General features: G+C 36.9%; 4 protein-coding genes across 4 annotated transcripts; 3 read left to right on the top strand and 1 right to left on the bottom strand.

The window, feature by feature from the left end:
* The first annotated feature begins 384 nt into the window (after positions 1 to 384).
* Positions 385 to 5225, top strand: LOC113694613 (PHD finger protein ALFIN-LIKE 4-like). The gene is made up of 5 exons (XM_027213455.2): positions 385 to 610; positions 806 to 838; positions 2949 to 3177; positions 4023 to 4158; positions 4647 to 5225. Exons 1-5 carry the CDS (start codon positions 511 to 513, stop codon positions 4893 to 4895), a joined length of 747 nt encoding a protein of 248 aa, XP_027069256.2. The 5' UTR covers positions 385 to 510; the 3' UTR covers positions 4896 to 5225.
* A 1612-nt stretch (positions 5226 to 6837) lies between these two features.
* On the top strand, positions 6838 to 9422 carry LOC113694987 (uncharacterized). Its single transcript, XM_072055059.1, has 2 exons — positions 6838 to 7727; positions 8263 to 9422. Exons 1-2 carry the CDS (start codon positions 7155 to 7157, stop codon positions 9100 to 9102), a joined length of 1413 nt encoding a protein of 470 aa, XP_071911160.1. The 5' UTR covers positions 6838 to 7154; the 3' UTR covers positions 9103 to 9422.
* A 1534-nt stretch (positions 9423 to 10956) lies between these two features.
* On the bottom strand, positions 10957 to 15554 carry LOC113697155 (protein PLASTID MOVEMENT IMPAIRED 1-RELATED 1-like). Its single transcript, XM_027216634.2, has 3 exons — positions 15419 to 15554; positions 12731 to 15005; positions 10957 to 12596 (listed from the first exon to the last, which is right to left on the bottom strand). Exons 2-3 carry the CDS (start codon positions 14986 to 14988, stop codon positions 11429 to 11431), a joined length of 3426 nt encoding a protein of 1141 aa, XP_027072435.2. The 5' UTR covers positions 14989 to 15005; positions 15419 to 15554; the 3' UTR covers positions 10957 to 11428.
* Positions 15555 to 21613: 6059 nt separating this feature from the next.
* Positions 21614 to 25469, top strand: LOC113694666 (glycerophosphocholine acyltransferase 1-like). Its single transcript, XM_072055058.1, has 8 exons — positions 21614 to 22018; positions 22112 to 22231; positions 22436 to 22493; positions 22615 to 22715; positions 22967 to 23062; positions 23151 to 23244; positions 24566 to 24803; positions 24967 to 25469. Exons 1-8 carry the CDS (start codon positions 21926 to 21928, stop codon positions 25403 to 25405), a joined length of 1239 nt encoding a protein of 412 aa, XP_071911159.1. The 5' UTR covers positions 21614 to 21925; the 3' UTR covers positions 25406 to 25469.
* The last annotated feature ends 1298 nt before the right edge of the window (positions 25470 to 26767 follow it).

Genomic DNA, 26767 nt, shown 5'->3' with positions numbered 1-26767 from the left:
AAAAGTACCCAAAAGGACTTCCCACGGTCACAGAACCTCTCCTCCCCCAACCAAAAAAAAAAAAAAAGGGAAAAAGTTAAAAAAGCCAACTCCTTCGCAATTCTTTTACTTACTGGTAGTAAGAAAATAAAGAGTGAAATGAAATCCAAGTGAGCGAGCGAGAGGGACCATGGTCCATGATGAAAACTGCTCCCCGGGAACGAGAAAGCGACACAGGGCCGCTAAGAAATAATTTAAAATTCCAAACATAACCCTCCCGCTGGCCCCTATTTGGGCCACTCCAGATTAGACTCCTCCTTTTTCAGACTCATCAACTCCATAAATAAATATATCCCTTTGGTAATTATTTATTTATTCTTTTCCGTGTTGTTTTACTGCAAGAGTCAGATAGAAGCAGCCAAAAAAAAAAAAAAAAAAAGGAAAAAAACAAGTAGTACTCTTGGGCTTCATACATTCTCTGTGAGTGTGTGTGGGACTGACTGCGTGTAAAAAACTAAAAAGCCAGCTCTAATGGACGGAGGAGGAGGAGGCTATAATCCTCGAACAGTGGAAGAAGTTTTCAGAGATTTCAAAGGGCGTCGTGCTGGCATGATCAAAGCTCTCACTAAAGGTACTTCTTCTGCAATTTCCCATTCACTTCTTCCCCTGTTTATGTCCTTGCGACTTGCGAGCCTTTTTTTTTTTTTTTTTTTGTTTCTTTCTTCTGTGGTTCGAAGTTTTCGTTGCTTCGTTTCCAATTGCATTTTGAAGCACTAGGGTTTTGGATTTTCGCATCATAACGTGGTTTTGTTGGCATTTTTGGCAGAGGTTGAAGTTTTTTACCAGCTTTGCGATCCTGGTTAGTTTTGCTTTTCTCTTCTTTTCTTATCTTGCAACGTTTATTATTCCTACGTGTCTTGTAGTACTAATTAATGCTCCCTTTCATTTCGTTTTTCCTGGTACACGGGCTTGCATACAGTAGTAATTTTGTCCTGGTTGTTGACATTACTCGCTCTGCAGTTGCATTCTCTTTATTTCTGCCTTCATTTTGATCAGAAAATTACAGTCTTCTGTTTCTCCATTTTACCCATTAATTTTTTGTTTGCTTGTTTCTTTTCCATTTCTTTGTATTTCTGCTCTTCTATGACTTTGTGGTTGGAGTTCTGTGTTTTAATGCTACTGAGTAATTACTTTTTTTTTTCTACTCATCATCTTACTTGTCAGATTGCACTTTCTCTCTTGTGAACCTCGCTGTTGCGTAAAGCCTTTTTTTTTTTTTAAATAGCTTGATGGATTCTATGGTTTTATTGTGAAACTCTGGCCCATGTGGAATTCAATTTTGATACGATTTGCGTTATCTTTTCCGGCATTCTTTCATCGTGATTAGCAGCATTAGTTTGCTTTTCTAAGTCTTCTTTTTTCCAAGTTTGATAGTTTATTGAGCAAAGCGATTGTGTATTGGCTGTTTCTGGAAGGAGGAGGGTCTTGTGGGCCTAATAGAATTCTTGCTTGGTCCAATGGACGTTAACAAATGGCTGTTGCATTGTCATTAGCATACCATTCGGATGCCTAATGAGTAATTTCGCTTTATTTGTATCAAATGTTTGACACTTATGCTCCAATAAGAGCCTCTCACCATAATTTTGTACTTTTCTTTCTGACTCTCCAATTTGTTGTCTTTTAAAACCTGTTAATTCATCTTTATTAAATTAAAGTTCTATAGCCAGACATATTATAGTTTACACTTAACCTAGTGTTACATACAAAGTGCTTTAGAAACTCTAAAAGGTTTCAGTTCCCTTTCAAATACAGCTATCTTGTAGTGGTATGGCTTTTTAGAGAATATGAAAAGGCGCTGGAAAGCAAGATAGCTTTGTTATTTGCGGAGGACTGAAATAGATGATGGTTGATGACTGATTAAGTACGTCATATCATCTTACACGTATATTTAGTTTGGTTGTCATAGACTGGTGCCAGTCATACCTTAGGATTAGAAAGTTAGTCTTGTGTGTACTGTTCACTTTGGCCCTCTATTGATATTTCTTGATCTTATCCTCGTACTGAACTAAAAAGAGTGCAAAAGAAGTTTACTGCTCTTCTCATCTTATTATTTTTTGAGGATGAAAGTTGATTACTGTGATGTTCATCTTTCCATTTCTTTGCCTTCTAATTGAACGCCTTAGTTCTCAGAAAAGTCCTCCCCTTTCATACTTCAACATGTCATATTGCAATACTAGTTAGATTACTGTAGGTGTATTTTTCGTTTCTATGTATATGGAGTGTTAATTCATCTAATATGAAATTCTAGACACACTTAAATCCAATTTAAGGAACAGTGGAACACTTGTAAGTGTGCCCTGGCTTTTCTGAATGCTTGATTCTATTCATACCATTGGAGTAATTGGATTGGATGACTTTTGAATTTTTTGATGGACAGTAATGCCAAGTTTCTATTATCTGACATATAATTCTGGTTTGACTTTTTCATAATAGTTTTTCTTGCTTAGAGGACTAATGTCCTGTAAGGAATAACTAATAAAATGGTTTTCTTGCTGTGGTGTATGCCAAAAGTTAGTGAAGGTTGTCTTGTTGATTTTATTTTATTTTTTTTCAATCAATTTAGGGGAGATAAAAAGCCTTACTAGGGGGAAGGGGAAAGGGAAAGGCTTTAGAGTTGAAGGTTGCCATTTAATTTTCCTACCAGCTGAGCTTGGTCTTGAGGACATCTTGACGATTTTCACAAGCTAATGACATGTAATCTTTCTCATCATGTCCTTGGAAGCAGAGATGTGCTATCCTACATTTTTTGTATTTGTCTTCTCTCTCTCTCTCTCTCTAAGTGTAAGTGTACTTGTCAGCTGCTTGGTCATATAATATGAGTTCCTTGTACATTATAGTAATAAAGAAGACTGAAGATGCTAGTATATCTCTTGATTGCTGCATAATTTGAGAGTTCTTAAACCTTACAGAGAAGGAAAATCTTTGCCTTTATGGTTTTCCTAATGAGCAGTGGGAAGTTAATTTGCCTGCTGAAGAGGTGCCTCCAGAGCTTCCTGAGCCTGCATTAGGGATAAATTTTGCCAGGGATGGAATGCAAGAAAAGGACTGGTTGGCCCTTGTTGCTGTGCACAGTGATGCGTGGCTATTTGCTGTTGCCTTCTATTTTGGGGCCAGATTTGGTTTTGATAAAGCTGACAGGTAACATGTGAAGCTAAGTGATGATACTTTTCCGCTTTTGCCTGTTCAGCATCCTTGTTTCTTTTTTGCTCTCAGTCAGTTTCGTTTGAAATAAAATGTGACTAAAACAATAAATTTTGTATCAAACTTGAAGTGCTAATGTTGCATGGGAAATTAGACTGAATTTTAAGTTTCTTTCTATAAATTCAGAACTCAGCCTTTGTTATTTGGTGGTTGTTGGTATTTGACAAACTATTTATTTAGTTTTTTACCTTTTTGGAGCTACGTTTACATCTGGAGGCAGTTGTGAAATAGTGTGGAACCTGAGGTTATGGTTTTTTTTTTTTTTTCTGCTGGCCAGCATGTAAAAAGGGCAGCCTCATGCCTAGTAAAGACTCCCTTGAACAGGACTGACAAAAATATTACTTTTAACTAATGTTTAGCACTTCAGTGGGGTATTCTTAAGGCGGGGGTAACTGTAACATTTAACTCCTTGATGCTGAGATTAACAGATGAATGGTCCTCTCCGTTGTCTTCAGCAAGGCATTCATACACCAGTGGGTTACATCTTGGACCTTGGCCACATATTAGTCCTGACCATCATTGTGTAACATAATTGTGATACTTCTTTCAATAGTGTATTTTAGGTCGCACATGGTGTGAAAATATGCTCATTCTAACAGAGTTTAAAGTGGTCTGGAAGTAGGCAGTTAAGACGATGGTAAATAAATACCAGACTTGCTAGTTTACTTCCAGCAATTGTTGTTGATTTCTGTGGATGCATCAAATTGAAACCAAGTTGATTAGTTTATGTTTTTGTATTGGTTGGATGCGGTTTCATTAACTTCTTCGGCTTTGTGATTCAGGAAACGGCTCTTTGGTATGATAAATGATCTCCCAACAATTTTTGAAGTTGTAACTGGAGCTGCCAAGAAGGAACTTCAAGAGAAATCATCTGCCTCAAATCATAGCAGCAGCAAATCCAAGTCAAACTCAAAACCGGTACAAGCATCTAATTTGGTTCTATCAGAAGATTATTCATTATGTGATGTTCCGTGGTCTGATCATGTCAAAATGGCTAGAGGAGTTTTAGAGAGAATGAGCCTTGGAGGATTAATTATGCTGAGTCTGCCATATGTCATAGATGATGCCTTAAAGGTTCTATTGCTCTGATATCTAGGTTGAGGAAATTTTTAGGCAGCTCTTATTTGCTTCAAATGTGTTTTACTTGCAAGTTGCTTTGAGCTTTCTCTTGAGCATGATCTTTCAAGTTTTATTCATTATTTGGTGTATTCTGTCAATTGTTACGGCATAGGGTGTTGGAGTCGGGGTCTGTACTTTCTTTCTAGTAAAATTGGTTGGATTCTCTATTAAGCATTTTCCCAGTAATTGTAAGATTTTGACAGCAGCTTTTCTCGAATAGATTTTGTCTTACTGTCTGTTATAGCAGTTTTTGCCAATACGAGTTAATTATTTGGTTTCAATCACAGAGCAAGTACTCAGAGGTCCAAGAAAAGGACGAGGATGAAGGCTTAGTAGATGAAGAAGAAGATGAGGATCATGGGGAGACATTGTGTGGAGCATGTGGGGAGCACTATACCTCAGATCAATTTTGGATCTGTTGTGATGTGTGTGAAAGGTGGTTCCATGGCAAGTGTGTCAAGATCACTCCTGCGCGGGCTGAGCATATCAAGCAGTATAAATGCCCATCTTGCAGCAACAAAAGATCGCGTCCTTGATATATTTTATGTGAAGGTGTGGTGTTGGGTCTCAGGTTCTGTAATTGCCCCAATTTTAGATTGTAGCTAACCATCTAGCTGGCTGGTCATTACCTAAGCGTGACGGAAATGTCTCTGTGTTAGTGTCATAATCTTGTTTAAACTTGTTTCTGGGTAATATTTTCTAGCTTAAACTCTTGGACACCTTTGATGTGACCCTGATTTAATTATGTAGAGATTTTATCATTTTAGGGAACTAGGGGTGAAGCTTCCTTGATTAATGGTGATGCTATGAAATTTTGCAGGTTGTGATTCTGCAAGTTTTATAATAGAGACTCACACTTTCTCTCTTGTTTCGAACTCCTTAATTCCTTCACATTTTAATCCTGATATGAATTCGAAATCAGTTTTGAATCTTGATGCCTAGTCGAAAGTAGTATAATCTCTTCAATTGTGCTTATGCTTATGATTCCACAACATTAATTTGTTTCATATGCGATCGACAACTTAAAAAAACAGATCAGAGTACAATGCCCTTGTGAAAACTCTGCTATAATTCTCCGGTGGTAATTTGAGATTCCAAATCAGTAAAATCCACTAATCATTCTCTGTCTTGGAAATCAAATATTTAATTGGATTCGACCAAAAAATTCCTTGGCCTGCCTCTTGTGAAAACTCTCAAAGGTTATTTGTCTCAGATATTTAATTCAACTTCCCCAAAGCAAACTAGATAAACAAGGGAAAAAATAATACAGAAGAGAAGCCAGAAACTAATTCTCTTGTTAATAGTCATGTAAAATTTATTAAAAAAAAAAGGCTATTGCAAATTATTTGAAACAAAGTACGGACCAAAGTGCCAAACAACGAATAACATGCATCATTAAACTTGTAATCTAGTGATTAAGGTTAATCAATGAATCTTTTGAACGGATGATCAATAAGCACTCGTTAATGGACATAAATTTCAATCAATTTATCATGTATATACACATTAACAATTATTGTATTTATTTACATTTATATATATATATATATATATTTTTTTTTAAATTAATTTTATATTTCTCAAAATATAACACTTGAAAGGGTGGATAGTTTGATAGACCTTTAATCAAATTTACCCCACCATTATCATTTTCTCCTTCTCCATGGTATCCATCCATCCTTTGATGCATTCATAAGAAGAATTAAACAAGGCTCCCCTTACAACTAGAGCTGTTAAGTCAATCGAGTAGCACGAAAGCTCGTTAGAGCTCGACTCGTTAAGGCTCAAGCTCGGCTCGTTAATTTTGGTTAACCAGTCGAGCTCGAGCTTGAAACATGCTCGTTTAGTTAACGAGCCGAGCTTACTCGGCTCGTTTGATACTCGAGTAGCTCGTTAGAACTCGTTAATGAAGGGCATATTTATCATTTTAGAAATCAAAATTATAAAAATTAAAAATTTTAGATTTAATTTGCACGAGCTCGAGTTCGAGCTCGTGAAACTCGACTCGTTTGTGATAAACAGTCGAGCTCGAGCCACATGTACATTTAATGAGCTGAGTTCAAACACATTTTAAAGCTCGTTTTCCTAACGAGCTCGAGTCGAGCTCGGCTCGAATTCAACTCGAGTCGAGCTCGACAGCCAAATACTCGGCTCGATTAACAGCTTTACTTGCAACTATAACTCCATCGATGATTGACCACCAACAAGGAAACAAACAGTCAAAATATAGGTTAAATTTGCGATTACTCGTCCGAAGAAAATAAACAATATAATGCTTTTACCTCCATAATAATGAAAAAATAGAAAAACCGATGAGATTCTTTTAGCTACTTATGAATTTTTATTTTTATTTTTTTTGGATAAATCACCCTGATGGAGAATATGAAAGCAACAAAACGTCAGTTTTTTTTTTTTTCTTTTTTAACCGTTAGTTCCCTACACCTGAAGTCAAACAGGCACGGAAGCTTCAGTTTGGCAACAGCTAGTTTTCTCATTTGCATAATTCTCCGCCTTCAGTCGATCAGCTGCTGCCCCACCTGCCTTAAAAACTTAGCCAGTCAAACTAGGTACCTTCCCAATTTCCGTAAATGTAACGTTAATTAGAATTTGTGAGAATTCAAAACCCATTTTTTAGTATCCAATCTTGACTCCGTCGACACAAATTTATCCCCAAAATAAAGGAAAAAAAATGTCCACAGAAAAAGATGGCATATATCTTTAAACAGGGAGATTGTTATATGATAAATGATAGGGAGTATCACGCAGTATGTACAGAAGTCGCAAACTGAAGAAGTATGGAAAAAAGGCTATCAGAAGCAGCAGCAGAGGGAAATGTGGAATCCTTGCTTCAACTTCTCCGGGAAGATCCGCTAATTCTAGACAAGACTATTGTTTCCTGCGTATCAGAGACTCCCTTGCACACCGCATCAATCTTAGGCCACGTCAATTTTGTCAAACAACTGCTGAGCTCGAAGCCCGAGTTAGCATCCGAGTTGGATTCCTCCTGCTGCTCTCCCCTGCACTTGGCAGCAGCAAAAGGGCATGTTGAGGTCGTCAAGGAGCTCCTCAAAGCAGATTCCCAGGTGGGTTCGGTGAGGAATTTGGAGGGGAGGACTGCTCTGCATGTTGCTGTGGCTAAAGGGAGAGTTACGGTAGTGGCTGAGTTGGTCCGAGTTAAGCCCGAGTTGACCCGAGTGTTGACTGACCGCGGGGAGACGGTATTGCACCTTTGTGTCAAGTACTTTAGGTTGGAGGTGTTGAAGTTGCTGGCTACTGAGTCTGTTAAGAAAGATAGCGAATTGGTTAATTGGAGGGATTCTGATGGGAACACCATCTTGCATACTGCTGTCACCAAAAAGCAATTTGAGGTAAACTTTTAAACTGTGGTACTTTTTCCCTCTCTCCTTTAAATTGCTGAACTTTACTTGCTGGATGTAGTATTAGGCCTTGCTTGGATTGAAGGTTTTCGTCGGAAAATATTATCGTTTTCCGTGATCACATTTCCCTATCACCTTTTTCCCTCACATATATCAAATCGCTACAGTAATTTTTCCATGAAAAATGACGGAAAATGCAATCCAAACACAACCTTAGTATTTCTCTACAAGATTGATCTAGCAGTTTTTCGTTCTGTATATTTAATCCTGAGGAAAGGCCTCTTTCATTTGTCAATTCACAAAATGTTGGACTTTGGCTCGGAAAAAGAGAGAACTTTTTCTTTGGAAGTTGAAATTCATTTTTAGTTGCGAATGATGATAGTTATGATGTCACTGATATGTATGATCCTAGGTTCCTGCTTTCTGCCTTTTTATTTTGTGAAACTAGCAAATATGAGTAATTAGAGTGTGGGGTGTCTGGTTTCTAGTTGTTAACTGCAAGCATTTTTTCCAATTAATTTTGCAGATTGTAAATCTTTTGCTCACTATGTATCCTGCTGAAGTAAATGCATTAAATAAATATGGTATCACAGCTTTGGATGTTCTAAATCAAAGCCCAAGAGACTTGAGAGATATGGATATTGAAAATTCACTGAGAAAAGCTGGAGCATTAGGTGCAAAGGATTTGCTTTTGATCACAGATGATGGGCTTCAAGATACGCTTCCTCAGATTGCAAAAAAATTGTCCTCCAAGCCAAGCAGTAGTGCACAGAAACCATCTCCAAAACACAAACACACGGATTGGCTCGGTCGTAAGAGAAGTGCATTGATGGTGGTGGCATCTTTGCTTGCAACCACAGCGTTTCAAGCATGCCTAACGCCACCAGGCGGAGTTTGGCAGGATGATTATATATCCGATGACAAGGGCAATCCTGTTCTGGAATCTCACATTGCCGGGACATCGGTGATGGCTTATAAGGCAGCCAAAGATTATGGCATATTTATGATCTTCAACACGGTTGCTTTCCTTTCATCTCTGAGTATAATCCTCCTTCTTGTTAGCGGTTTACCTCTCAGAAGAAGGCGATATATGTGGTTTCAGATGATCACCGTGTGGATTGCGATCACAGCTCAAGTTGGGACTTATTTTATCACTCTGCGGAATATGTCACCTAAATCTACGCGTGTTCAGAGAATGTTGAAAGAAGTTACTGAGATATCTGTTTTGACATGGTTGTCACTCATGGGTGTTGTTTTTCTTGGGAATGTAGCCCGGATGAATTTGTGGATTCTCAGAAAATATGGCTACATCAAGGAGAAGGAAAGAGCATCTTTGGCTGAGGAGGATGATGAAGAATTACTATGATGTAATGAACTCTTGATCATACCTCTTATCTTGCTTGCTATACTACCACCAGTAATTTTTTGGCTCGAATATACCGATTCAAGATTGGAGCAACTAGATCATATTACTGTGTCTATACAGTAGCGTGTAGAGAATATGGATTAAGATCATCAATTTTGTAAGCATGATACCAGTAATTAATTTCTTGGATATGTTGAGAATCTGTGTTTGGCAAAGATTCTAGGGAACAACAACTGGAGAAAATGCCCGCCTGCTCCCTGAACCTTGTTTTGTTACCTGAAATAGTTAATTCACAGCCCGCCTAAACTGGGATGTTGTCATTTTCTTGGATTTCCATGAGGATATAGCGCTCATGTTTTCATATTGAAAATCTCCAACATTTTGCAGAACAAAAGAGTTACTAGGTTCCTCCCGAGGGCATTGAGAAAGTAGTAACTGCAATAATTCATTCAACGTTTTGCTGGGCATTTTTGTTCAACCATCCTTGAAGTTTCAGGTGGCAAAGAAGGACGAAAGCCCGGTTGGTTATTGTCGATCTTGGAGTTTTGAGGTAGTCGAGCTTCTAGAAGTGATACGAATACGCCCATAAGAAAATACGATATAGAAACGTTCAAGAGTCGGAAAGTCAACCAGTGATCGCCGGATTCAGACCAGTACAGCTGACTAAACTAAGTTTAAAATTGCACGGTAGGCCTTAAATATCCTCTAGTATTTCTAAAAATGCATTCCAACCAGCTTTTGACTTTGACTTTGACTTCATTTTTCTTGCTTTCTAAGTAATGGCTGAAATTTATTCTACTATCAAAGTTTTCCAAGATAGACTCTATTAGTTGGCTAGGTCAATAGTCAACCTGGAACGCTGTTGATTCGGGGTTAATGAAAGCAAATGTAGTCCTAAATGTTTCAATTTCTACGCATCTCTAGTTCTAATGATCGATTTTTTCCAATTACTACCGAAATCAAGTCACACGTCAGAAACCAATTTTTTGAAAAAAAAAAAAAAAAAAATTGATGAAGTATTGCTAGCTATAATTTTGCAATAAAAGATGACTAATTACTCATATTTCGATCACGTGAGTATTTTTTTTATATATCATGTGAGTAATTAGTCTTCAACCATTTTTTTGTCAGCAAAATTTTTGTATTCTACAGTAAAGAGTAATTACGTACTGTAATCAACATGTGAGTAATTAAACCCTTCTTACTATAAATTATGGCTAACAATATTTTTCATTTTTTTAATGTTTTAAACAATTGGTTGTCGACACGTGATAGCGCGTGACCTGATTTGGTGGTAATTGATAAAAATTAGTCAGTGAGACTAAATATGATTAGAAATTGAAACGTTTGAGATTATATTTACTTTCGTCCAAACTTTAAAAACTCCATGACTCATAATATTTGAGACCAAAACTGTAATTTTCTCTTAAAGAACACTTTTACTTTCAGCGGAAGGACAGTGCTAGAACACTGCATTGTAAAAATACTCAATCACAAATAATCCAGCCCTATCTCAAGATGTACACCTGAACAGCCAGAGAGCGCGATTATGAACAAGTAGTAAGGCCCTTGTTAAGAATTATGACTTCTAAGATTTAACGGAACATAAAGGACTAGCAAAAAATGTCAGTCCATACAGGAAAATGTGCCTTTGCTATGCCTACTTTCGGTGGGTTTTGAGAGCTGATTCTTTACTTGATTATGTTGCCTGCAAATTGGAAGCGGGATGCCGATTCAAAATTTAGATTGGCAAACTGGAGAAGCAAGTTATTTGGAACGAACAACAAAGGGAGAGAAGATAAGATACGAAATTAAACAATCAGATATATACCGAATTCTAGCCAAAAAGTGCAGTTTTGGTCAAAATTGATTGTAATTTCAGTCTGATTCTTAATATGTCAGTGATACACAGCACCAAATGAAACAAAATAAAACAGAGCTGAACTGTATATTTCCAACCAGATGAAAAAGATGAGCGTTTTCCCCAGAAAAGACCAATATCATTGCACATCTTGATTGCAACACTTCTACATGTACAAATGAGGTGAAAACACACGCAAAACCACCTGTACTTCTGCAGGAACTTGTATTGGTTAATTAAACTCATCCACAGCACATACAGGGGAAATTTTTACCATCAACAGTCAAAAGAGTGTGTCTGGTGTTTGATTGCTCCTGTCACAAGTCAAAACAAAAGCTGGCACCAGCTGCACATTTACACAATGTTGCCAAGTTCAGAATAGCTTGAACTTGTGTCACCCAGATATACGATCCTTTGATTTAGTCCTGTATTCGTCCTTCTTACATAGATGCAAATCCCTTCTTTCTAGCGCAGCCTGATGGTTTCATTTGGAAAAATGATATTGGGATTACGAATATGAGGATTAAGTGCAGCCAGTTCCTTCCATTTGGCCCCTGTGCCATGAACTCGAGAAGAGATGCTCCACAAAGTCTCGCCAGGTTGCACTGTAGTTGTCTCCTGAGAAGGCACTGGCAATGACGATTTCGCACCTGCCTTTGACTTCATCAGTGGATGTTTATTCTTCTTCCCCATTCCATTGGCAAGTAACCAACGAGAACCAGACTGCTGTTGGGTGTTGGAGCCCCATAGCTTCTTTTTACCAGGCTCAGTCTTTAGACCTGCAACATGTACTTCAGTGATTTTGAACTGAGGAATTTGCTCCTCTTCAAGGACTTTTTCTTCCTTAGGCTCCTCGCTGATGTCCTCTTTTTTGACAGGCAGAGTCTCATCATCTTCTTCACTAGTGTCCCTTGCTAGGGAAACTGTGCAGTATATTCTTGGTTTTGGTGGAAGAAACACTCTCTCCACCTGGATGAGTGCCAGCATAGGCGTACCAACTGGCTCATAATTCCTTAAAGGATCACGTAGCTGCACCATCAATGCAACAGTAAAATTGTTCCCCAGCAAACCACAATTTCGACCCTTTCCCCTTCTCTTGTCCGCCTTTGACCTTCCGCGAAACACGTCCAAGCCTGTGGCATGGTGAGCTGCAAGTAATTTAGACGTTTGCTCACTGATATTATCCCCATCATCAATCTCACCAGAGTCCAGCTTCATCCATTCATCTAGAGTTAGAGATAAGCCCATCAATCCATCAACATCACCACCATTGTCTTTAATGTCCAACAGTTGTAACCCACCAGCTCCCTCCAGACCTAAGGACCCACTAGAACTGCCCCTCTTCCCCTCAAAGGCCGAAAATTCACGTATCGGTTGGGCATTGATGTTTAACGGAGCATCCTGATCTGACAAGCCAGATTGTATTCTCAACCCTTCAACTGCAAGGGCTTCGATTTTATCCATGGCCAAAGGAGCAAGATCTTCTAAGGAGACATACTCCATGTCCATCTGGTTGCCAACAGGATTTACCTCAGACTTACCAACCCTTGGTCCGGATGTTTTTGCTTTGATATTTCCATGCTCACCAGATATGCTTTGTCCAAATCCAGATTCTTGCTGCAGCAAATCTTGACTGGAGGAAAAAAAATCGATCAATTGCATTGAATATTCTCAGAATTAAATTTAAAAAAAAAAAAAAAACATGCATATTTATGTATATAGTAAAACATTTCAAACTTCAAAGGTACTTCAATATGAGTGACAAACCTCTCAGGTCCATTCAAACTTGGTGCAGCTTCCCATGCTATTTGTTGCATTGTCATTCCAGTAATATCTTCCAAAGGCATCAGTTTATTTGCCTGCATTGAGAGCTTTTCAATTCCAACAGAGGCCAGATGCTGAAGTATGTCCATGACACCAGATCCCATTTCTGCAGGCATCACCACTGGACTAGACACTTGCATAATCAAGCTTCCTCCACTCTTAGCATTGCTGAAAAGCACAGGATTCATTGAGCGCAAAAATCCTCCATCTTTAGTCTCAACAAAAGGGCCTAAGCCCTCCCCAAGGTTAGGAAGCTGATGAGGAATTTCAGGAGGCAGATCAATTGGACTTCCAAACCCCCCAGAGCTATTAGGTGGAGAATGTTGAAAGGCTTTTTCATTCATGCCCCACTCACGCATTAGAGCTTCTGTCTCCAAGTCCTCTAACACAGAGGCTCTTGTTTTATTTCTCGTTGCCTCTCCTTCTATCTTAGGCATCTCTTCAGAAGTATGTACCATCGGATAGGGATCAAAATTCTTGCAAAACATACCCCACTCTGACTCGGTTGCAGCATCATAACAGACCTCTGGTTCGTCCTCATCGATACCAAAATTAAATAAGGAACACCCACTGGCTAGAGTATCCTTCTCAAATTGCCTCAGCAGGCGCTCTCTTGGGGATTCAGGCTCACTTTCAGAACTCAAGCCAACTGGACTATGCACACCTAGCATATCCAGAAAATCAATAGCTACAGTTTCAGCAACATCATCCAAACTGAGTGACTTTCCCTTCCTAAGCTCTCTATGACTAGATTGAAGCTCCAGGTGATTCCCTGGAGTTGAACATTCACTTTCGTCTTGCGAATCTAATCCTTCTTTCCCTAAATCTGAGACATTGCTCAACGCTGACTCCAATTCTTTCAACAATGATTCTTTGGCTGAGACATCAGTCTCTCTAGATTTGCAGTCACTTGTCAAAAGCTCTCTTTCCTGACCCCCAACTGAAGAATGATGGTGGGTTTCTTCCACAGGCACTACCTCAGCACCATTGCTTTGAGCACCCTCTCCCGCACAATCATGAGCAGGCTTCCCAGTGTCCTCTATTGCTTTCTCCTGTTCATTAGAGGGTAATTCTGCCCCTTGATCTGTGATAGTGACTTCAGTAACTTCGAACTCATTTTCATCATTATCCACACAGGCATCAGATGAGGAATGGGTATCTGGCTTTACAAGCTCAACAGGATCAGGAAAAACATTAACTTCTGGTTTAACAGGTGCAAATGGAACATTTAATTTCTCTTCATCAAGTTTCTGATACAGAACTGATATTGAATCTGATAAATCTGAATTTGATATGGGCAAAACCTCATGAAGATCCTTTATATCTTCAACAGATTTCTCTGAGGTTGAAGACCTTGCAGGAAGGCTACCCGTTCGACGTATCGGGTTCAACTCATGGCCATCATTTAGCTCCAAGTGCTTCAAATTGCTCATGCTCTGCTGCCTTAAGCTCCGCAACTCGGATACATCCTTACTCTTATTTTCCCCATTAACTTCATACCCAAAGCTGACATTCAATAGTGCGCCTTTAGCCTTACCTGATAATCTAAAACTAGTTGTCCACTTCCCTGAGCTCTTCTCCTCCTCTAACTCCTCCAGTGTCAGAGGAAGCAGCCTCGTGAGATCAACCCGATGCTTTCCTAAATCTTGCTCTGGATAGCCATAAACCGAAGCATACAACAAGAAATATTTGGCCTCATACTTAGCTGAGTGATGAGGACCACTCCTACTACCATATACCAAGCACGAATGTGTCAACTGTTCCTCAAACTCAGCTACCCCTTGAAAAACCATAACAGGACGAGTCATCAACTCGCCATCCCGCCTCTTCCAATGGACAAGAAGACTAAGGTCATCAAAAAATACCGGCAACCCTTCAATTGAATGTACTTGAAGAGAAAAACAACAGTTAAATCTACGGCTTCGGACGTTAGTTAAAGACCTTAAACCCTTCCAACTCCAAATAGACTTCTTATCCTTGTCGACTGTATCCTTCTTATCATCCTTATTACTCTTGGATTTTGGCTCAGGCAATGGGATTTTTCCAACTGATTTAGATCGACTACTAACAGTGGAAAGCAAACTTCTAGGCCGAGTTTTATCCAAATACAAGGCTTTACTAATGGTTTCAATATCATTTAACAACTTACCCGCCCCCGAATCCTCACCTACTTTCCTTCTAGCATCCACCTTGGATAACATCTTCTACTCAACAAAATCTACAAAATTCAAACCAAGAAAAAACGATGAAATCAAAATTTCACCAAAACCCCTGATGAACATAAACAATAATAACCAATATAAAACCAAAGCCAAAAATTCCAATATTTTTACAGAAAAGCCCACAAATAATTACTTTCAAGAAAATTAAACTAACAAGAATAATTCAAGAAATGGAAGGTCCAAAGGTTACCAGCATCAATATAAGGGGTGACCCAGATGGGATGAAAATGAAAAATTAAATTAATTCATAGGTTTTAACGTCGTTAGAGATAAAATTTGAGCTTTACATGCATGTCTGACGGTTATCAATACGATTGAACGAAAGAGATTCGTGGAATTTGAAACTTAAAAAAAATAGAAATTATGAAGAAAGAAAAAAATGGATGACTAAGAGAATAATTTATCTTACAAGTAGAGTAACCGATACAGGTGGCGGGGTTGCCTCCTTCTTGCCTGAGTTGTCTGAGGCCTCTCCTGATCTCTTTTAATCTCTCTCTCTCTCTCTCTCTCTCTCTCAACCTTGGCGTGACCGTATTGTTTTTTTGGAAGGAGCGTGACCGTATTTCAATTCAAAGTTTAAACCCCAAAAAAATGTAAACGAAATTGTAAGTTGTTTTGCCGCAAGCAGGTGACCTTGTACTTAAAAATATTTATGATTGTTCCCTGTACTTTGTTTGTATTTCTTTTTTCACCTCATATTAGTTCTCCTATGTTATAAATGGGGGAACTAAGGCCTTGTTTGAATTGTATTTTTTTAGATTTTTTTGTAGAAAATTACTGTAGCGATTTGATATATATACGGTAACAAGGTGATTACGAAATGTATTCAAAAGGGTCTTGTTTGGAATGTTCAAAAAATGTTCTCCCTTGTTACTTCAAAAATATGTTCTCCCATGTTTAAAAAAAAATGTTATATTTCAAATATTAACAAGTGTTTCAAAAAAACGTAGCAATGTTAATATTTCAACAAAAAAAAAATGTTCTCCCATATTACTTTTTTCCTATTTGTCTCTTTTTTTTCTCCCTTTCTCCTGGTTTTCATTTTTTATTTTGCTTGTCCATTTTTCCCCTATTTTTCTAGACTTAGTATCAACACATGGTGATTCATAATCTTAGGTCTATTAAACTTGATTAATTTTTTCAAGAGAGAATTTCTGAAGTACAAATTTGAGTTTTTATTACAACAACATTATGAATTAGTTGACTTTTATATCAATAAAATTTTAATTAGGTTCCTCATGCATAATAAATTTGTGGGTTACATTTTAGTCATTCCAAAATTGTAAGTTCATTCATGATATAAGAGCAAATCTCATGAAGATTTGTTTTTGCCACATATGTGTCAGTGTTGCAGTTTTTCATGAGTTTAAATAGTTTATTTTGATTTTGTTCATATGTTTTTCTCAGCCCAATATCTAATTAACTATGGGGTGAAAGGGCTAGATAACAATTTGAAAGGGATTGCAGGGGACAATGGCGGAATATGCTAAAAATGTATGGAAAGCTATGATTGAAAGTTCTTCTTTCTTAACACACACAGTTAAGCTAGCTTAATGCTAAAACATGCTAGTATACTAAAAGTTTGAGATGATTTGCCGATTCGGGCAGGATATAACATAATAGTAGTAAGTTTTTATGGCGTTGAAATTTTATTTTCCCCTTTTATTGGTAAATTTTGTAGCATCCAACCAGGGTTTATCTCTCAATTTTAGGCTGCAAAAAACTTGTTGATATTTCCTTTTACATTATTTATTAAAAACATTTTCTTCTTTTAGATATGGTAGAGATAGTCGGTAACTATGACAACAATCTAGCAAACCGGTATGTCAAGAAAACAAAATTAACAAATGTTTTAACAAATGAGAAGTATAGAATATCACATTCATGCATCATCGTTCTCTCTTTCTTTTGGTAAGAAAAAAGTTTGGGTGGATTCAATTTCGATGATCAGTCAGGACATGCTCTAGAATTATGGATCACTTATAAGTGTACTGATAGATTACTCACCTATAAATTTCCCATGTCAATAACCAGATTCAAACATACGACCTTTTATGACAAAATGATCCGTTCTTGCAACAGATTATTTTGTTATTGTGCTTTTTATCCTGTGCTTCTTTCTTTCTCTCTTTTTTTTTTTAAGTCATTCCTACTTCTACAGTCCCCCGAGGATCACTTTTGGATTAAAAAATTGAATGAAAGTAGAATTGGAATTTGGTGAATGAGACGGAGAGATTGGAGCGTCTGCCCTGTCAAGTCTAAACAAACAAAAAGGAGAGTGGAGCGTGTGTTGACGAATGGAGGGACGTTTTTGAAACTTAAAATTTGGGCTGCCCACCAACTTCGAACTTCAAAGGCATAGGAAAGCCTGGGCTCACTATCTGGGCCACATGCTTTGTTTTCTGACTGACGCCTGTTTGTCGTCTTTTTGGGCCTCCTTTCCACTTGTCTAGCTTACATCGAACACGGGAAAATTCTATGTTGATCTCGTTATTCTATTTTTTTTTAAGAGCCCTTAAGGCTATTTTGGCTCGATTTTATTTTATAAAAAGAAAAAAAAAGGAAGTGGCACTAGAAATGTGCAAATAGTGTATAAAAATTATCTTAGGTTTCTTAAATATCATTTGCACAGATGTAAGCAGGTGGATAGTTAAATTACATCAATCCACTCTTTTATAACTTCATAAATTATTTTTCAGAGCGTTACATGTATTCTCGCAAATGATTTAAATTATATAACTATATGCATTTATCAATTATGTAATATAACACGTTTTGTGATATGATACATTCGCACAAATTTAATTTAGCAATTACGCACCCCATCATCTTTGCCCACTAGAAGCTAGGGGGAAAGGTGGTAATTTTTTACTCTATCCCCTTATCCTTGGCATCTTTATATCCACCACAATCCACTCAAAGAGACAGCAATAAATAAATGGCTGACTGCGTGAAACCATTTTCAACGTCCAATGTTTGGAAATTGTGAATTTTGGATTTCATTGGATTTGTTGAATTTTGGGCAGTAGTGTAGGCAACTCTATGAATTGAATCCGTTAAATTAAATACCGTTTATTTACACCGCCATGCAGACATGCAGACATCTGCATTAAATACCTTTATTTACATCTCCATGCAGACATGCACTGTCTAATAAGTGGGATGCCCAGATGGCATAAAAGTCTCGTCCTTGAAAGACGGGGTGAGGGATCACACAGATCTTCTGCAAGTTTAATGACTAATTAATACTTTCAAAAAAAAAAAACAAATTAATAAGTGAAGCTCAACCATCTGCAGATAAAAAGGGTGCAGCTGCAGGATGTTGACGTTATAAGGGGCTAGTAACTACTCACTAAAAGATTCTTTTAGTACCCATTCATGGATGCGATACGTCGCGTCTAAGATAATTTGGGATTTTCTACGCCACTACCCGATGTAAAATCTGGTGTCAATATCACTTACATATGAAGGTAAAAGAAACTTAAATAAATAGTATGCACATACAAAGTTAAATAAATAGGACACTTGACATAAATATAGAAATAGCACTAATGATCACATATGCTATCTATACATTTACACATATTTTTTATTTTCCACACATTACATATGACTCTTCTTTCCTTTTGCTTGTAGGCATACTCTTTCACACATGTATGCTTGCTCTTTTGTTGGAAAACAGTTGGTAAGGTATTTTGAAATGGCTAATTTCACTTCATACTATTCAATTTTACTCCCATTCCTACTTTGATCTTTAGATTTTAAAAAAGGATTCTTTAATTCTTAAAATATATAAATTATTCCAATTTAGTTTCTAAAGTATAAGACCCATCATACTTTAATCCCCATAACATAAAATCTTTCACTATTTTAGTTTATAACTTTTATATTTTACAAACTAAAGTGGGGGTAAATTTTAAATTCTGGAGATCAAAGTATAATAGATTTTATATTCATGAACTAAAATGGGACAGATTTTATAATTAAAGAACTAAAGTATCAAACTTTAAATTTTAAGAACCAAAATAGAAATAATAACTGATGGATGCAAAGTGAAATTAACCACATTTTGAAACACCATTAAGTTTGTACTAATAAAAAGAGTTAGTACTAGTTTTCATCACAAGCACAAAAGCTTTGGAAACAAACTACTGTCATTTCTCTCAACCAACTATGCTTAGAGTAGTTGGCTACCAAGAGAGTTTTAAGGCTCTACTTGGTTATGAGTTAAGGGATCAAATCTTTTGGCTTACGATTTAAAAAATCCAAGCTTACATATAAGTCAAGGGATCAAATCTTTTAACTTACATTCTAAAAACTTACATCCGTCTTAAAGCTCTCTTATTTTTTGTTCATACTTTCCTCAAAATACCCCTTATTAATATTAGATCATTCATTACTATATTGTTCTTGGAACTTAAAGAGTAATTTAGTTTTTCAATACAAGAGTTAATCTAATTAATGTTACATGTTTGACTAAAATGAAGAGCAAGAATAAAATTACTAAACAATCAAACTTTTCAATTTGGAGCCATTAGAAGGCAACTAATATATTAAAAAATTTCTAATAACTGTGTACATTAAATATGAGAATGTTAATATAATAACAAATTAACTAATCTTTAAAAAATGAAAATAGATATATAATTTGATACATACAAAGAAAGAAAAGCGAGCCAACCTTTAATCAGGAAGATTGAACTAGAATCTTGAGTTTGTAAGGGAGCCACGTGTAGAGTTGGATATGGCATCTTTCTCGGGAAGTGTAGTAGGAGCAGGTGATCCATTTCCATATTTCCATATATCCAAAAGCCCAAAAGCTCAATCGATAGACTAGTTGCCAATATTAATTATGCGATAACCGTTACATTGTTGGGTTATTCCCAGGGTACCTTCTTTGATGCTCCGTACTCGTACGCAGGTGTACCTGGGCTTCTTTTTTATTCCCATCCCATGCGTACTTGGGGTTCTTTTTCTTCCGAGAAATCTTCCTGCGCTCACTTCTATCTTTTGCTCCTTGGACAAGGCTAAAGATGAATTTTTGCCCCGGGACTTTCTCTCTCTGTCTTTTTTTTTTTTTTTTTTTTTTGCTTCTTTTCGGTCACGAGGTAAATCTAATACACCAGATCTTAAACTTGGAAAACTGCAGAAGTTGCCTCATCAGAAAACTATTTTAAGGCAAGGGCCAAGAGTGAAAGGAGTGAGTGTATATCATGCATATATGCCCGGATGCCTCCTTTTTCTTCACACAACACTTTAGGAATGTAATGATTTGGTTCTTTATGGAATTAAAATTGTTAAAGACCAGCCTTCAGGTTATCACATCTTAGGATTAATAAACCTTTCCATTTCTTTGAACATTCCATCAATTTCTTATTTTAAGTCTTGCCCTTGTGATCATTGTAGAATTTTGATATGATGGTCCAGTATATTTTGGAACATCCCATCCCTTTTATACTTCTTGGTTGTGTGAACATAGAAATTTCTGCATTTGGAAAGCCATTTTCTTTCAAAAAAAATTTTACGTTTTCTGTGAACACGTTTTTTAGTCACCTTTTTACCTGACATATATCAAATCGTTACAATATATATTTTTCACGAAAAAAAAACTTCAAAAACAAGCAATCAAAAGCTTCTGCATAAATGAAATATCAGCGTCTTTCAATAAACATTTGAATCCAAAAGTATCGAATATTCTTTCGTCTAAAAGTGTGAAGCATTGTTTGCACTTTAACTATTAGCTATTTAGAAATCGAAATAAATATCAATAAGAACAACAATGAATTAAAACAAATTAAAAAGAGAAAAAGGTTGAGGAATCTTGGAAACAGAAGCTTCGAGTATGTTCCTTGGTATCCCTAATGACAACTTCATTGTACTTATTGGCTATAAAACTACAAAAAGTGAGTAATAATACATTATTGACTCTATCTGTTGATGTTACCAAAAGACATCCTGTTCAAAGTGTTTGCTCAGAGAAAATTATAAAAACTAATAATAATAGTAATAAAATTTAAAACCAAACTTTCCACAACCAGAAAGAAACGTGTACGGATAGCAAATAAATCTCTGTCTGTCTAACTCATTCTTATGCATACAGACAATGTGTATTTTATCACTATTAGATGTATGACAACTAATATATATTTAAATTTAAAATTCGAATTTTATATACGTCTCATGTATCTAACTGTAACAACAGTGTATACATTATTAATGCATACAAGATTAATTCATAATTAAATCCGACTAGTTTTAATAAGGCTCGAACCCTACCATATACTTTCAAACAAAAATGCTACAAAAAAAAAAAAAAGAAGTTGAATCCTGACATATACCACCAATAAAAAAAAAAGGCAAAGTTTAAATCTTTACAAGTTCGATTATATGCAATCATGTCATTTTGTGAATAATAGTACGTTCCTTATAAGAAATTGATTATTAAAAAAAAAAAAGAAGAAAGTTTTCACCTAGAAAGTGAGGATACAAAGTATAACCTTAGAAGACTAGTAGGCTATTTAATCACGCATTTATTTCTTTTTCTTTTTTTAGTTCGCTCAAATGTTAAAATAGCATAAAATGAAATTCGGCCTCAAAATTTAGCAGGCGTCCTCGGATTACAGTTGGGAGTATAGATATATAGAATCGTCAATGGAGTAATGTATTAACAGGAAACTCAAGTCATAAACAACTTCTTCCTTCATCAAATTCATATTGATTGCTTCTCCCACACACCAAAAAAACAAAAAAAACTCTAATTGATTGCTAGGCATTTTTATAGTACTATCCAGTTTTATATATACGTCACACAGACCCACAAAAATTACAGGCGAAGGAGAGGAGCACAGAAAACCACCACCACCTTTTCTTCTTTTCATACTTGCGGGAAAACACAGGAGAGTCTTTGAGCAAGAAAATGTATAGCAACGGAGAATCTTCTTCTGCGGAGGACTCCAATGGCGAATCAAATGGAGGGTTGATTCGAAAAAGGCTCAGAGATCGATCAGAGGTATTAATTTTTTCCCACGTATCTGATTTAGTTTTGCAGTTTGTGATGCGATTTGGGTAGTTCTTTGTCATCTGGGAATTGTTTGTTGCGCAGAAAGTGGCTAAAACGAAAGAGATATTGTCGAAGCAAGCAGTTCAAACCAAGCAGATCTTGTCTAAACATGCAGATAAGATTGCCAAACGGGCTGAAGAACACGAAAGATTCATCAACAAGGTAATCAAGTAACCGACCGACCAAAACCCACCATATGTTTGTCAGATGGTCTCAGTGGCTATTAAAAGAACAACTTTGTAGCTCATATTTGTTTCCGGGATTCATAATTTGTTTATTTACTTTTACTAGCATCTTTGCTTATGGTTTGGTGACATGGGATGTCGATTTTAGGTTGAACTGATTGGCAGCTTTTTGGGTTGACAGGTGACTTATTTGTTGAGTGTTCTTGGGTTTGGAACATTCTGCTTTCTGTTGGGTGCCAGTGAGTATTACACTCTTAAGATTTGACAATTCAGTTATCTTTATCCCTCGAATAATTAGTTAGGCCTAGTGGATTGTCGTTTGCTAATTTGCTTTTGCGGTTCTTTTCTATTGTGGCGCAGGGCCTCAAGATGTCCCTTATGCATATTGTTTGCTCTATGTCATATTTGTTCCTCTACGGTGGATTTATTATCGATACAAGAAATGGCATTATTATCTCTTGGTAAGCTCTTCCTGTTTTGCAACTTCTTGTTTTGGCTCATTTAACTACACAAATATTTTTTGTTTTGCGTATCTCGGTTATTTAGATCCTTGTCGAAGAGGTTCTAGAGTCTTAATTAGACAAAATCACTTTAGGTTTAGTTGAAATTCTGATGGTACATGTTATCTGTGAATTTTTCTGTTTCAGTGTAGACTTCATCTCCTACAAATGTACTTTCTCTTGTGTCACTATGTACTTCTTTTGCCATTCAGGACTTCTGCTACTACGCCAACACACTATTCTTGGTCATGCTTCTTTGTTTTCCTAGAAATGAGAAGTTTTTCATGATTTGCTTCTCTTTTGCAGAGGTAAGCAATCAATCTGGAGATGCCTTGTTTTCATCTAAATGGCATTAAGATTTGCTTCTTTATGTCTTGACTTCTCACATAACTGCAGGGTCCACTAGCTTGGGCACTGATTGTGTGGAGATGCAGCTTAGTCTTTAATTCTTTCGACAAAATTGTAAGCGTCTTCATACATCTTTTGCCTGGTAAGTTGGACATCCTTCTCTCTTTTCTAGTCTAGCCCCCCTTTATAGCAGGTATTTCGACTTGAAAGCTAGGTCTAGTTTAATGATGATGAGAATGAATTAAGCACTTGTAGTTATTAGCTGTGGGCCTTCATTTTTATCACATCTGATTGCTTCTATCATTTGCTTGCCTGTTGACTTCTTCATTCGCTGCATATGTGCTTTTATCCTGATTATGTAACTGTTTATGTTTGAGAAAATATGGTATCAATCTTTTCCAGTGGATATGCAGATGTTATTTTTCTTATTTAATTACTTGTAATGCCCTTTGTAGTCTCTGCTGAATGGGAAACAATAGCAGTCCACAGATGTATGCTTGGAAATTTTGTTGAGATGGATCTAATATGAGATAGAATTAACCTTACAGTAATTCAGCTCTACGAGCCGCGACTTGTGTATTTTCCTTGGCTCCATAATTTCAGCGTAGTTATTCTTGCTAGGAGTTTTTGGTGGTATATAAACTTTCTTTCAATTGTACAAATCTCACTATGACTGAAGCAATATTCTTAAATAATAAAGAACATAAGAATTTTGTGCATTTGAATGCATTGGAATAGTTTTATGGGGTATCATGCGTCCTGTCTATTCTTGTATGACATCTAAGCTGCAATAATTGAAAGTTGTAGAAAGTTTTGGCAATTCAAATATGTTTTGACTTAAGAGTATTGCTTTATATTGTTTAATACATTTTAGGTCTTTTAACAACTTTAGACTCTAGAATTTTTGACATCATCAAGATACTTTTGTCACATTTTCATGTGGCCTGATGAAAATTTTCTATATGGTGACGTCTTTCTTTGCATGTTTATGGTGGTCTTATTAAGCACTCCTTTTGGAGCTATTGATGCAAATAGTTAGTTAAAGCTCGTGTGAGAATAATAAAAAATCTTGTCATGTAAACTATAAACATCCTTTGACAGAAAGGACGTCCATCCTTTCTTAACTTGCAAGTCTGCATGTGTGGCTATGCCTCACAATTGCTAATAACGGTAGAAGAATCGTTTGCTTTCCTCCTAGAGCACCTGTATTACTGAAGGCTACCTAAGAGACTTTCCTCCTAGAGCACCCATATTACTGAAGGCTACCTAAGAGACAAAGGCATATGCACAAAACACCCTCTTATTCTGTGCCTACATACATCATCTTCTTTAAGTTGCGTTCGCTGGAGTGCAAATTTTTTCCTCTGAAGTGATGGCATGGTTCTTTCCCGTGTAGTTTCAAGTAAATTTGTTATTCAGTTGTCCGGTGCAAATTGTAGCTTACTTGATAATTCTGAATTCAGGGTTGGTTTTCTTCACAATTCGATGGTGGGATCCTGTGTTTTTTGAAGCCATGCACCCTGAGGGGACTCCTCGCCGACCTTCATGGCCTTATGTAGAAAGCAAGTATAACCTCTGGACGTGGCTATTTCTTGTTCCATTAGTTGCTTACTGTCTCTGGCAGGCTCTTTATTTTCTCATTGTAGATGTCCTCCGTAGGCAGAGACTTTTACAGGACCCTGAAGTTATGACCTCTTACAGGTTAGTGCTTTTTATCTGATTCTTCATCATTACTCTCTCTCTCACACACACACACACACTCTTGCACAAGTGGAAATGTCCAGTTACTCTTGATTTAATCCTTCTTCCTATGACTTTATCTTTAGCCTTATTGGTTTTGTTCTGTTCATTCACTATTTTGCAGAGAGCTCTCCAAAAAAGCACAGAAAGCTAACAACATATGGTGGCGTTTAAGTGGTATTCTTGGAGATCAGAACCGGTTGCTTATGTATATTGTCCTCCAAGGAATATTTACAGTGGCAACAATGGCACTTACAGTACCCATATTTTTGTCCTACAAATTGTCTGTCTTTTTCCAAATCCTTAAACTCTCTGCAACTGTATGGAATGGAGGGAACTTTTTACTTGAAGTAATGCCAAGACAGTACGTACTTAAAGAGAAGAAGAAATCAGAGGGCAAACGGGAGCAGACTATCGAAGACCAGTCAATTGCCCCGGAGAATTCGATGAGCTCATATGGTAAATGTGTTCCTCAAACCATGCAGACTGAACAAGACCAGCCCATTGTACTTGAAACCTTGATGGGAACAAGTAATTCGGCTGAGATGCAAGAGTCCTCTTAGTGATGTACAAAATAAATTCTGCAAACTCCATTTTTACAAGTGAAAGCTGTGAACTTTTCAGGAATATTCTTTGTAGATTAATGTGTTATACAAATCCCTTAAAAGTGATCACTCTTCAATGAGGGGCATAACATGTAGTTTAGCTGAGAGGAGATGTATTGACAAGATGTCGGATCTGATGAGCTGGAGCTTTTACTTTCCAGTAAAAAAAAAACAGAACTAGAACCGAGATTTAGGAACAGAGGGTGGGAATTAATGTTTTGATGTAAAGAGAACAGTGATGTCGGAACATAAACCGGGTTCCAGTTGATTTTCTGTTTTCTTGAAATTATTTTAACAAGAGGGTTATCCATGTTAGTCACAGAGGTGTCGAAATGGTTGATGGTCTTATTTGTTCAGTCATATTCGGCTGTTGCCAACCAAATGCTCAAGGCAGTGTGTTTCTAGTCTTGCTTCAAAAGAGAATAAAAATGGATAAATCAGGTATAGATCTTTGCAGCACACCTATTACTTAACAAAAAATAAGTATAAATTAGGGGACAGGAATTCTTTCCCCATGTATAGATAGATAGCTTGTGCTTTTCATGATGACCTGAAGTGTAAAACAGAGAAAATAATTGGATAACTAGCGTACTTCTAATTCCTGCACAATAACTTTGATCGTCCTACATTTGAATAGTACATCTTAGCAACACACAGATGAAGACATCCAATGCATGCTGCGAATCTTCTACGGTGGCCATTACATTAGACCAAACAACACTTGCTAAATAAGTAATTAAACACCCTGTGATGATGAATAATGATACTTGCAACGAGAGTATGTTTCATAAACCAAAGTTGAATACGTGATTTGCCAACCCATGTTTACAACCAGAAGTCTCCAATACTCAAAAAGCTCTGGTACAATTCATATAGGAACATTCCAGTTTGCATCCTTTGACGAAACTTCGAAGTGTTCAGAGGTCCCCAAAATAGTAGTGTACGCTAAGAAATGATGTGTATGGGAGAAAGTCCCCCTTCGGCTAGTTTCTTTGTGAAGGGCCTTTGGCCCCCCGGAGATACCAGACCCGCACCTAAAGAAGTTTATACTACTTCGTACCATTTATTTCTACACATCTAATTCCGGAAATGCAATTAGTTTGACTCTCTCCCTCGGTGAAAATCTAAAACTACGCGCCCTGTTATTCGCAAGGTCAAACGGCGAGTGACAGATTCAGATTCTCAAACCAATAAATGGAAACGCAACAGACCTATTGTGATTCGAATTTTCTTTCTGAAAACCAAAAACGCCCAGAAGATGGGATACTATTCCTCCACTTGCACAATTTGATGATGTGATTTGCATACACCTTTTCTCCA

This window comes from Coffea arabica, chromosome 6e (assembly GCF_036785885.1).
Source record: "Coffea arabica cultivar ET-39 chromosome 6e, Coffea Arabica ET-39 HiFi, whole genome shotgun sequence".
In the NCBI taxonomy this organism is placed as follows: Eukaryota; Viridiplantae; Streptophyta; class Magnoliopsida; order Gentianales; family Rubiaceae; genus Coffea; species Coffea arabica.
This window is presented reverse-complemented; position numbering and strand designations above follow the sequence as displayed.